General features: G+C 44.8%; 1 protein-coding gene across 5 annotated transcripts in view; it reads left to right on the plus strand.

The window, feature by feature from the left end:
- Window positions 1-12,934, plus strand: part of TSC2 (TSC complex subunit 2) — a 3,048,576-nt gene that overhangs the window by 266,182 nt on the left and 2,769,460 nt on the right. For all 5 annotated transcript variants that reach the window (XM_044089186.1, XM_044089187.1, XM_044089190.1 and 2 more), the window contains exon 8: window positions 12,575-12,700. In XM_044089186.1, coding sequence (XP_043945121.1) covers window positions 12,575-12,700 — 126 coding nt within the window. The remainder of the gene's footprint in view (window positions 1-12,574; window positions 12,701-12,934) is intronic.

Consider the following 12,934-nt stretch of genomic DNA (forward strand, 5'->3'; position numbering starts at 1 on the left):
ATTCACAGACAACTACGCTACTACTTGGACAGAACAAAGGCCAACAGAAAGTCTGACCAACTATTTGTAGCTTACGCTCCTGGAGTGCAAGGAAAAGCAATTTCCAAACAAACAATTTCAAAATGGATTGGACATTGCATCAGATTCTGTTATTCTTTCCATGGAAAGGGTGTGCCAGCCAATATCAGGCCACACTCCACCAGAGCTACAGCCATCTCTACAGCCTTCCTAAGAGAGGTGGCTTCAAAGGACATTCTAGAAGCTGCTACATGGAGCTCCGTGCATACATTTTCCAAGCACTACAACCTCCCTTTATATTCCAGATCCCGAGCAGGCTTTGCTTCGGAAGTCCTGCAGGGCATTTTAGCTACACCATCCTTATCTTAGAGCCTACCACCCCCAGCTTGGCTATGGTATTCAACCCATATGTAAGGACTGCAGTTGCATTCTTGAAGGACATAGTACAATTTTGTACCTACCATAAATGTAGATGTCCGATAGATATGCAACTGCAGTCAGGTTTTCCCTCCCTCCTACCCCTCTGTGTATTGGGTCCACTTCCCTCCTTTTATACTTAGCTGGGGATATCTGTTATGGTGTGTCTGTTTATTGCTATTGTGTATGTCTGGAATTTTTTATCCAGTTCTAATTTTAGCCTTCCTTGGAGGGCATCTGGCATCTGGGGCAAGAAACACTGAGGAAGATGGCGTTGGCTGATGCTTTTATACCCCAGCCGCTCTGACATCGGGGAGGAGGAGACATCAGCCGACGTCGGACCCAGACTTTGGAATCCGGCCGACCGAGGGCTGCCTGAGGCAGGACAACCCATATGTAAGGACTGCAGTTGCATATCTATCGGACATCTACATTTATGGTAGGTACAAAACTGTACTTTTTGCAGGGCCTTATAGCTGGTCCTAATGCTATCTAAATTCCTTCTGCCATCCTTAGCTTTGGGAATCTACCCAAATGTAATGACTGCAGCAGTGAAACACGAAGAGCATAGTACAGTTGTGTACACTTCTTATAAATGTAGATGTTTGAGTGTATTCACTGTTGCAGTACTAGTTACTCTCCCTCCAGCTCCCGGACTTCTTTTGGCTATACCTCTTCTCTCCTTTTCAATGCTTAAAAGCTTTTTGGTGTATTTGCTTTTTTGTTTGCGGTATAACCTTGTATATTTATAGATTTAATTGCTTCCCATTAGGGGGGCACCTGACATCTGGGGCAAGAAAAACTGATGCAATGACGTCGGCTGCATGTTTTATAACCCCTGACGTCACTGAAGAAGAGACCGCAACTAATGGCAGGACCCAAGACTTTGTTAATCAGGCCGAATGAGGGCTACATGCAAGCAGATAACCCAAATGTATTGACTGCAACAGTGAATACACTTGAACATCTACATTTATGGTAAGTGTACACAACTGTACTTTTTCTGCACTGCCCTTTGGCTTATCTACTGCGCCCAGGGTATTCACAAAGTGCCTAGCTCCAGTTATTGCATTGTGCAGAAGGACGATTGTCTAAGTCAGGCAGAAAGCCAGGACATACTTTTGAATCATCTGGCCTTTATACAAAGGGTTCTAACTTGTCTGGGGTACACCATAAATGAAAAGAAGTCACACCTGGGTACCCTGTCAACAAATTATATTCCTGGGAGCAAGCTTGAATACAACTTCCCAGTTGGCTTACCTCACGCCAGAGAAACAAATTCATTTGACAACCTACTTCAAACAAGTGGCCACAAAAACCCTGCTATCTGCAAGACAAATACTGCAAGCCTTGGGGTTCATGGCCTCCTGCATTCTTCTAATTCCATATGCAAGACTGCATATGAGGAAACTACAGTGAATCTAAAAAGCCTCAGGATCTAGAAACATTGATTCCTATCATACCTTGCCTAGGCCTAGAGTTCCTTTGATGGGCAGAGGCCTGCCACCAAAACAAGGGACTTTCACACCACCCCCTGCTGCCCAAACCCTAACAACAAACGCATTAGACTATGCATGGGGGGCTCACCTGGCAGGGAAGTGCATTCAGGGCATATGGAACCCAAGTCAAATGCACCTGCATATTGATCAAAAAGAAATGTTAGCTGTACAGAATGCTCTGACAGCCTTCAAGGAACACATTCTTCCAGGACAACTAATGGTAAAGACAGACAACACCACTGTTATGTGGTACATAAACGAGCAGGGGGGTACACATTCTTACCCCCTCTGCAGACCAGCCATGGCATTGTGGAACACAGCCTTGAGCTACGAGTGCACCTACAAGCTCAATTCCTGCCAGGAAAATTAAATACACTGGCAGACGGACTAAGCAGGAAACCTCATGGACACACACGAGTGGAAACTGGAACCAAGGATTTTTCAACATGTTGACAAGCAAATGGGGGAGCCCAGATATAGACCTGTTTGCCTCTCCCCAGAACTACCAATTGGACATATTTTGCACAAGGACTCCCCACAAACAAGCCTGGAAAGTGGATGCTCTGTCCTTAAGCTGGAAAAATCTATCAGTCTATGCCTTCCCCCTCTGCCTCTGCTCTCCAAAGTACACCTAAAAATCAAACAGGACAAACCAAGGATGATTTTGATTACTCCAGACTGGCTGCGCTAACACTGGTACCCCTCCTGCGCAGTGTGTCACGGTTATGCCCATGGCACCTGCCTCAGACTCCTTCCCTGTTGTCTCAGCAGGAGAACCAGATTCTGCACCCTCAGCTTCTAACACTGAACCTTGCAACCTGGCTTATTACATAATCACTCCTTTACCATCCCTCAGTAAACCTGTGATGGATGTCATTTTAGAGGCAAGGAGGCCTTGTACTAGAAATTCTTATGCTGAAAAATGGAAAAGATTCTATGCCTGGAACCAATCACAAGGGATGAGCACAGCAGCGCCCAGTTTACCTCAGATTTTACAATACTTAACTGAGATGCTTCACAAGGGCCTGTCTTTTTCCTCCATTAAAATCCACGCCTCAGCCAATTCAGCTCATTATAACACAGAACCTCCCCTCTTCTCTCATCCACTGCTCAAGTAGTTCCTCAGAGGGACCAAAAATTTGAGACCACCCAGAAGAGCTCCAACCCCATCCTGGGACCTTGGAGAAACTCACTCTACCTCCTTTCGAGCCAGCTGCTACTGCAGAGTTAAAATTTATTTCTTGGAAAACAGCTTTCCTTTTAGCAATCACTTCAACTGGAAGGGTTTCTGAATTGCAGGCCCTTATGGCAGTGGAGCCTTTCATCATCTTTCATGTGGACAGGGTGTCCATCAGAACCAGTCCATCCTTCATGCCCAAGGTGGTATCCAGTGTGGCTCTTAATCAGTCCATTCATTTGCCAACCTTCTTTCCCAATCCACAGAATATAGGGAATGGGTACTGCATTCCTTAGATGTGCACAGAGAATTTAGATTCTACTTGAGCAGGACTAATAAATCTCCAAGGAAATCTGAACAACTGCTGGTGGCATTTGCTGCAGGGACAGAGGGGAAGGCTATGTCAAAGCAAACCATTTCTAAATGGATAAGCCATTGCATTCATTTCTGCTATAAGCACCATGAAAAACCTATCCCCCAGGGGATCAGACCTCACTCCACCAGGGCTGCATCTACCTCTACAGCCTTTCTCAGAGGCGTCCCTACCAGGGACATCCTAGAAGCTGCTACCTGGAGTTCTGTACATACTTTCACCAAGCATTATCATTTGCCAATTTTCTCTAAATTCAGAGTTGGCTTTGCCACTACAGTCTTGCAGGGCTTATAGCTGGCCCTAATGCTATCTAAATTCCTCCTCCCAACCATAGCTTTAGGAATATACCTAAATGTAATGACTGCAACAGTGAAACATGGAGAACATAGTACACTTGTGTACACTTACCATAAATATAGATGTTCGAGTGTATTCACTGTTGCAGTACTGCTTACCTACCTTCCCTCCAGCCTCCTGACTTCTTTTGACTATACCTCTACTTTCCTTTACTATGCTTAAAAGACGTTTTGGTGTATTTGCTTTTGATGGAGGTATATCATTGTATGTTTTATATTTAATTGCTTCCCATTAGGGGAGCACCTGACATCTGGGGCAAGAAAAACTGATGTAATGGCATTGGCTGCATGTTTTATACCCTTGACGACCTGACGTCATGGAAGAAGGGACAGTAACCGACGCAGGACCCAAGACTTTCTTAATCAGGCCGACTGAGGACTACCTGCAAGCAGATAACCCAAGTGTAGTAACTGCAACAGTGAATGCACTCTAACATCTACATTTATGGTAAGTGTACACAACTGTACTTTTTACCCCCACCACAACAGAACTATTTCAGGCAAGGTAAGGGCTCATTCTACCAGGGTCTTGTTTTCTTTGGCTTTTTTGGAAAGAGTTGGATTCAAATATTCTAGAAGTAACTTGGTCTTCTGTGAACACTTTTACAGAGCACTTTATAGGTTCATAGGTAGGTACTAGGCTATCGGCCCAAGGGCCTCCGTAAGCCTAGCCAACAAGGTTGCTTGGCTTACGCCACCCAAGAAAGTTATTTTCCTGTGCCACTATCGAGCACAGACACAGAAATGATCCCCGGGGTGCATTTCCTATTTCCCATCCACTCATCAAGATTTTTCTTGAAGAGTGCTAATGAAGAACTTTGCTGGACACAGATGGGTAGCGTGTTCCAGAGTATGGGAATTCTCTGGGATAGGAATCTATCCCTCCAGCATGTCCTGTTTATTGTGGTGAAAAGGTATGGGTCCCTAGAGGGTGTAGCTCCGAGGGATTGAGATTTCTTTAGGTGTAGCATGTCCAACAGCTCTGGGCTTCACGCAGCTTTATATGTTAGGCAGAGATCACCTCTGAGTAGGCGATATGCTACGGAGTAAAGCTGGAGTTTTTTGAGACTGTCAGTGTAGGGCATTTGTTTGAGTCCAGTAATCCTCTTTGTGAGGTACTTCTGTGGCGTTTCCAGCTGCTGCAGATGTCTTGTGAGGTACATTCCAAAAGGGGCGTTGTACTCTATAATGGGTCTAATGAGTGTCGAGTAGAGGGGAACGATTACCTCTTTTTTCCTGGATGAGAACCCTTTTATGATGTGTGCCACGTAGAAGGACTTCCTGACTACTGTGGCGATGTGACTATCAAAGGAGAGACTATTGTCCACCTGGGTCCCAAGGTCTCTTATCACGCATTCGGTGTTAAGTAGATTGCTGCCTATGTGGCAGTTCATGGGTACAGAGTTTTTACCAAAGGGGATGACACTGTACTTTTTGGCATTGAGCTTGTGGCCATGGCTCTGACAGGCATCTGTCTCGAGAGGCCCTTCTGTAGGATGTTCACATCATTTGGGGACTTGACTATGGCTCCTAGTTTGCAGTCATCTGCGAACTTAGTTAGCCAGAGGCCTTCTGTGTTATCCTGTACTTCAGAGAAGTAGATACCAAACAGGAGCGGTCCCAGGACAGAACCCTGTGGTACTCCACTTGTCACTGGTTTGAGGTTAGATTTGGTGTCTGCAACTTTTGCAGTGTGGATTCTGTCAGTGAGCAAGTTGGCAACCCATCTTGTGATGTAGGGATTTATGCCTAGTTTATTGAGTTTAGCTATAATTCCAGAATGGAGGATGGTGTCGAAAGCCTTGGCGAGGTCAAGATAGGCTGTGTGAACCACCTTACCCTCATCTACGGCTTTGGTGACTGCCTCAAAGAAGTCGATCAGGTTCAGGAGGCATGATCTGCCTTTCACAAACCCGAACTGGGTGGAATCCAGTGTTTGGAGGTTACCAATGTCTTTGTTTACGAGTTCCATGATGATACGTTCCATGGCCTTGCAGACCAGGCTCGTCAGGCTAATCAGTCTATAGTTCCCGGGATCAGTGGTGGCTCCCCCTTTGTGGAGTGGGATAACTGGTGCTGTGCGCCATTCAGTGGGCACGAAGCCTGATGCGAGGCTGTTATTGAACATGGTCCTTAAGTGAGGAGCCTTGAGCAGCCTACCTGTCCCTGTAGGAAGTGACCTCAGCACAAGAGCTGTAGTAATTGGTTGTTTTGGACCATTTCTAGCTCTTTTGTAGTTCCCTGTTTAAAATCCGTGTTTGCGCAATTGTGCACATAGCGCAGCGCCGGTTAAACAAGGTTAAACTTCTTCTGGCTCCGCCAAGTCTGCTCTTCAAATTTTCCCTTAAGGAAGTTCTACTCTTAGTATAATCAGACTACTCGCTATATTATAAGCCTAGCACTTGTTCTCAAAATTTCTCTACGAAGTAAGCACTCTCGTACTAAGTAAGCACTACATCCACTGACCACCCCTGTGAATATCCACTTCCCTTAAAGGCATAACACTCCCTTATACTGTTCTAGCATGTCGAGTGGTAGATTGCTGGCGTCCTCTCCAGTTCAACTGGTTAATCTGGGTATCTTGAGACAATGCTACAATTATCTCATGTACACAGACAACCCTCTCCTCCTCCCAACAAACACAAATACATGTGAGAGATGCAACTATATAGCCAAACTGGAGGCTTAACTCTCTCAACTCAGGGCTGGCATGACCAGACAGGAGGAGATGGTAACCACACACACAACAAACCCAGTCCCACATAGACCTACCACTACTTGAAACCAAACACATAAAAACACAAAGACATACTCGGAGGCTCTAATAAAAAACTTACCAAAACAACAGAGGCTCCCAAAGCAGACATCCAAAAATCCACCACCTCAAAACAAAACACATGCAACACATACTTCAATAAATCAGTGTGTCAACCAATCACAGCCCTTAAGGTCAAACACCATGCCTGATACACTAGTAATAGGTAACTCTATAGTCAGACACACTGATGTCCTGCTTACCAGGCTGAACAAGGAGAGGGTGACTGTGAGCTGCCTATCGGGAGCTAGGATCCGCCGCATAACACACGCACTCAGGTCACTCCAAAGCAAGTACAAATATGACTCCTTCATTGTCCATGCTGGCGTGAATGACCTGAGACGTACCTCCCTGGACTACATGAAAAGAGACATAGAGGAGCTCTCTGATTATGTAACCCAGGCTGGTATGACCCTGACCCTGAGCAGCATCTTGCCCTCACCAAGAATGATCCCACAATACAAAGACAAGATGATCAGCTTTAATAATTGGCTCAAGTACTGGTGTCATTCTAAGGGGATCCAGTGTCTGTCTGCATGGGATGACATGTTGGACAAGCCACGCTGCTTCGCAAGGGATGGCTTGCACCTGTCACCACTGGGCTTCCGGATATTGGCCAAGGCTCTTGCCACCCCCATAGTGCCTTTTTTAGGCAAGGTTCAAAAGACAAACCCACCTCCTTAGAAAACAAAAATGAAAAAAAACTAAGGGTAATGCTGCTCAACGCCAGAAGTCTAAATCTCAAGATGCAAGCACTTGATGCACTCCTCAGTATGGAGAATGTTTGTGCAGTAACTGAAACCTGGTTCAAGTCTCCTGAGAGCACCCCAGCGCTACCAGGCTATACCTTGTATCATGCCTTTCGGAGCCAAAACCCAGGCCGAACCACAAAGGGAGGGGGAGTGTCCATATTCATCAAGGACACCCACACCTCCAGGTTAGTAGCAACACATGAAGCATCAGAGACCATACAGGTGCAACTAACCATAGGCAAAACTGCTGTACACCTGGTAGCATGTTACAGACCACCCTCCCAGTCTCAGGAACCCCACTCAGCCTTCCCGAAGACATTGGAGGATATGAATGTATCACAAAATACCATCATACTGGGAGACTTCAACTACCCAAACATAGATTGGGTACATTATTCTAGCCCTAACACCTTAGCCCAAAGGTTCCTGGAATTCATAAATTCAAATGCACTGGAACAACTAGTCACCTCTCCCACTAGGGGAGATAATATACTAGGCCTGATCATCACAAACATGGGGACAAAGTGCTCCACACCGGAGGTATACCCATCACTAGTGAGATCTGACCACAAACTAATTACCCTGGATATACATATCCCACCTCCACCCTCCAGAACAAAAGACCACAGTGAAAAACTTCTCAAAAGCAGACTTCACTCTTCTTAAGACTGAGATGGTATCCTTTAAGCCCACTGGGCCAGTGGATACCACATCCCACAATGCAGAATCGTTCACAAATGCTTTCTATGGACATCTCCAAGAATGCATGGATCATGCAATCCCAAATAAATCCAAGTCCCTCTCCACCAAAGGCAAGCATCCTGTCTGGTGGACCTCAGCCATTAACAAATTGTATAACAAAAGAAGGAAGCTACTGCACGACAGAGCAAAATCCCATAAAGGGAAGACATCTCTGATCAACATTATCAGAAAACTACGTTCTCTCATAAAAACATCCAAGGCCAACTTTGAGAGAAAAATCACTAAGGACACTAAAGATAACCACAAAGCCTTCTTCAGCTATGTTAGAAACCTGGTGAAACCCTCAGATATGCTCAGAGTTAGTTCACAACAAAAAATACACTGAACCCACAGATATTGCCAACATTCTGGCTGACAGGTTCAGTGAAAATTTCTCCCCTCCCTCACCCCCAAAAGAAGAAATACTTATCCCAGCTGAATGTAATCTCCCTGTCATCTCAGATGTCCAAGTGAGAACTGCCCTCAACAAAGCTAAAAACACAGCATCAATGGGACCTGACGGTATCCCGGGTTGCGTGCTACGTGAACTCCAAGAGGAGCTAAACCCACACATAAAAATGCTATTTAACCTTAGCCTTACTACAGGATATGTACCTGAACACTGGCGTACAGCAACAGTGGTCCCACTCCACAAAGGGGGTACCTCTACAGACCCTGGGAACTACCGCCCCATAAGCTTAACCAGCCTGGTCTGCAAAGCTATGGAAAGAATCCTTATTGAACTCATAAACCGAGACATAGGGGACCTACAGACTCTTGACCCCACCCAGTTCGGCTTTGTAAAAGGCAGATCCTGCCTTTTGAACCTGGTTGACTTTTTCAAAACGGTCACTAGAGCCATTGATGAGGACAAAGCCGTCCATGCAGCCTATCTGGACTTGGCTAAGGCCTTCGACACAGTACCCCACTCAGGCATCCTAGATAAGCTCACCAGCTTAAACGTAAACCCTTATGTCACTAGATGGGTTGCAAACTGGCTAAAGGACAGAACCCATAAAGTTAAAATTGCTGGAGCAATGTCAGACTCAAAGCCAGTCACAAGTGGTGTCCCACAGGGATCTGTCCTGGGACCCCTCTTGTTCGGCATTTATTTCTGAGATGTTAAAGCAAACATGGGAGGGTTGTGGCTGACAAAGTTCGCAGATGACTGCAAACTAGGCGCCATAGTCGATACACCAGCAGACACACACATCCTACAAAAAGGCCTCACAGAAACGGACAACTGGTGCCAGAGTCACAGCCTTAAACTAAATGCCAAAATATGTATAGTCATCCCCTTTGGGAAAAACAAAGTACCCACAAATTATCACATAGATAGCAACCCACTGAGTACGGAAAAAGTAATCAGAGACCTAGGGACCCAAATCGACAGCGACCTCTCATTTGACACCCACGTTGCCAAAGTGGTTAGAAAAACATTCTACCTTGCACACCTCATCATGAAGGGATTCACATCCAGATCCAAGGATGTCATTGTACCCCTATACTCCTCCCTCATCAGACCCATGATTGAGTACAATGCCCCATTTGGTATGTACCTCACCCGGCGTTTGCATCAGCTAGAGAGACCACAAAAGTACCTCACCAAGAGGATCAAGGGTCTCCAACATGTGTCTTATTCTGCCAGACTAAAGAAACTCCAGCTCTATTCAGTAGCATACCGCCTGCTCAGAGGTGATCTCTGCCTGACGTACAAGGCCATGTCCAATCAGGATCTGATGGACATGCTCCACCTCAAAAAATCCAAATCCATCAGGACCACGAGAGCTAAAGACTTGAACCTTGGCACAAGTATGAATAGGACATGCTGGAGGGATAGATTGATAACCCAGAGGCTTCCCATGCTTTGGAACAAGATACCAGTTCATGTTAGGCAGAGCCCCTCACTGACTCTCTTCAAGAGAAATCTTGAGTGGATGGGAGATCATAAGTTTACCCCAGGGGTCACATCTGTGTTACTGCTAGACAGGGGCACAGTAAACTAATTCTATTATATAAGGGGGCCTTCATTGTGTCACTACTAGACAGAGGCACAGTATTCTAAATCTATTCTGTGCATTTTTGTACCATTTCATGGGGTGGCGAAAGCCACATCACTATGGCTAGGCTTACAAATGCCCCAGGGCAGATAGCCTAGTACTAAACTATGAGCCAGTTCATTCTGAAGTTCGTGTAAAACGCAGCCTGGGATGTTGTCCAGTCCATGGATGCTGTGTTTTTGGCTTTAGACAGCGCAGCTTTCACCTGCGTAGTTGTGATTACAGGGACTCTGCATTCTTCCTGTATAGATATGGGCCCTTTAGGGGGTGAGGGGGGAGTAAAGTTAGCACTGAACCTATCTGCCAGGATGTTGGCAATATCAGTTGGTTCTGTAATTTTCGTGCCTTTGTGCTGTAACTCAGAGCAGATCTGGGTGTTGCCATTGAGATTCTTGACATAGCTATAGAATGCTTTGTGGCTGTCCTTGGAATTCGTGGCGATTTTATTTTCGTAGCTAGCTTTGGGGGATCTTATAAGGGATCTCAGCTTCTTACTGAGGCTAACCAGGGAGCTCCTCCACTCATGGGATTTTACTCTCTTTTGCAACTGTTTCTTCCTTCTGTTGTACAGTTTGTTTATGGCAGGGGACCACCAGATTGGCTTCTTTTTTTGTGGAGGATAGCTTCTTGGTTCTGTTTGGGATAGCACTATCCATGCACTCATGTAAGTGCTTATAGAGTGCATTTGTGTAGGATTCAGCAGTTGTAACTGTATTGTCCATCTGCATGGGTGTCATGAAGTTCACTACTTCTGTCTTAAGAAGCATGAAGTTGGCTTTGGAGAATTTTTTTTACTATGGTTTCCTTAATGGGGGGTGGGATGTGGATATCAAGGATGATTAGCTTATGGTCGGATCGGACCAACGAGGAGTTGACTTCAGGTGTGGAACACTGGTCACTCATGTTGGTAATGACTAGGTCTAGGATATTGTTTCCCCTGGTGGGAGTGTGGATAAGTTGATCTAGGGCATTGGAGTTTATGAATTCCAGAAAGCGTTGCGCTAAGGAGTTGGTACATGAGTAGTTTTTCCAGTTAATGGTGGGGTAGTTGAAGTCGCCCATTATTAGAGTGTTTGGCTGAACCCTAATATTTTCCAGTACATCAGGAAAAGAGGAGTGGGAATCCTGGGGCATGGTTGGGGATCTGTAGCAAGCTACAATTTGGGTTGCAGTTTTGCCAAGTTAGTTGCACTTGGATAGCCTCGGATGCATTATGCTGAGCAACTAGCCTGGAGGTGTGGATATCCTTAATGAATATGGACACACCCCCACCTTTGATGTTTCGGTCCAGATTACATGGCCGAAAAGTGTGGTATGAGTTATAGCCTGGTAATGCAGGGATGCTCTCTGGAGCCTTGAACAAGGTTTCAGTCACTGCACAGATATCGAAACTAGATTCCTTCTCCATCTCTAGGACCGGCTTTGCTGAGTTGATTCTACAGAGGGTCTTGGATCCCCTAATCCTTCCTGTCATTTTAAGCATTTTTATGGGAATATAGGTTTAAAAGACCCCACCCTAAACCTCAATAAATGATGGCATTTCTCTTGCCTATTTCACCTTGGCCCTAGTGAAATATATCCATATAGCTTAGGCTAGTACAGCAGTGATCCATATGAGAACATCATACAGTTATGGTGATAAACATGCCATAATAGATATTCAAATGATCCCTGTTGCAATAACCACTGTCTCACTCCATCTCCCTTATTTTTGTATGTTCGTTATGCCAAGGTGTAGACATTTTATTTTCTTAACATTGCCCTTTCTTAGGATTTAGCCTTGTTTAGGATTTAGTCTTGTGTTTTTTGGCATGAAATTTCTGAGGTGCTTGGTGTCCCAAACCTGTCTTTTAGTCAGTTCAGCTCAGGCTGAATACTGGTTTTAGTGTGTGGCAGTTGGCCTGGAGCTTTGGAAGCTGGCCAGCTATTTTGTCCTTGTATGTTATAACTCATATAGCTTAGGCTACTACAGCAGTGAAAATTCAAACCTCTATTGTTATTGGTAAGTTTACTTACACAATTGTAGATTACCTTATATTGTGTAAACTTTCTTATTGCATAGAAGTAGGATAAATACCTGTACCAATCATTTTTCTATGAACCTGCAGGTGCTTAGTGGTACTTCTTGTGCGATTGTTAAAACACATAGTTTTTGAGAACTCCATGTCAAGGTAGTGTATTGAATAATGTTGGTGGTCAGTAATTCTTCAGATTTGGTTACTTTGAAGTTTTTATACAAAGCAATTGCTATCAGCTTTCTCTTATGAAGTTGCTTGCCTGGTAAAGGTTTACAGGAAGGTAAAATCAGTATTCATATTTGGGCATAAGGCAGTAAAACTAATTTGTAAAATGTGTTTTTTACCCAGGTTTCACTACAAGTGCTAGATGTTGTAGTTCGCTATAGCTGTCTGCCTTCAGAGTCCCTACATGAGTTCATCAGTACTCTGTGTCGCACAGTTAACGTAAAGGAGTTCTGCGTTTCTTGCTGGAAGGTGAGGAATTTCAAATGGGTGTTTATATACTGCCTTTTGTTGCATGTTTCAGTATAAAAATGTACAGTCTTGGAAATCCTTCTCTTGGATCATGAAACACTTGTGCTAAAATGAGGTATGGTGTGATGGGCATATATTGTTAAATAATGAGGTATGAATGTCTAATGAGAGCAAACGTAGATCTCATGTGCTATACTGTTCTCAGGGCAGGTAGAGGACATGATATAGGAAAAA

The sequence above is a fragment of the Protopterus annectens genome, chromosome 12.part0, assembly GCF_019279795.1.
Source record: "Protopterus annectens isolate FY-2018-M chromosome 12.part0, PAN1.0, whole genome shotgun sequence".
NCBI classification, from domain to species: domain Eukaryota; kingdom Metazoa; phylum Chordata; order Ceratodontiformes; family Protopteridae; genus Protopterus; species Protopterus annectens.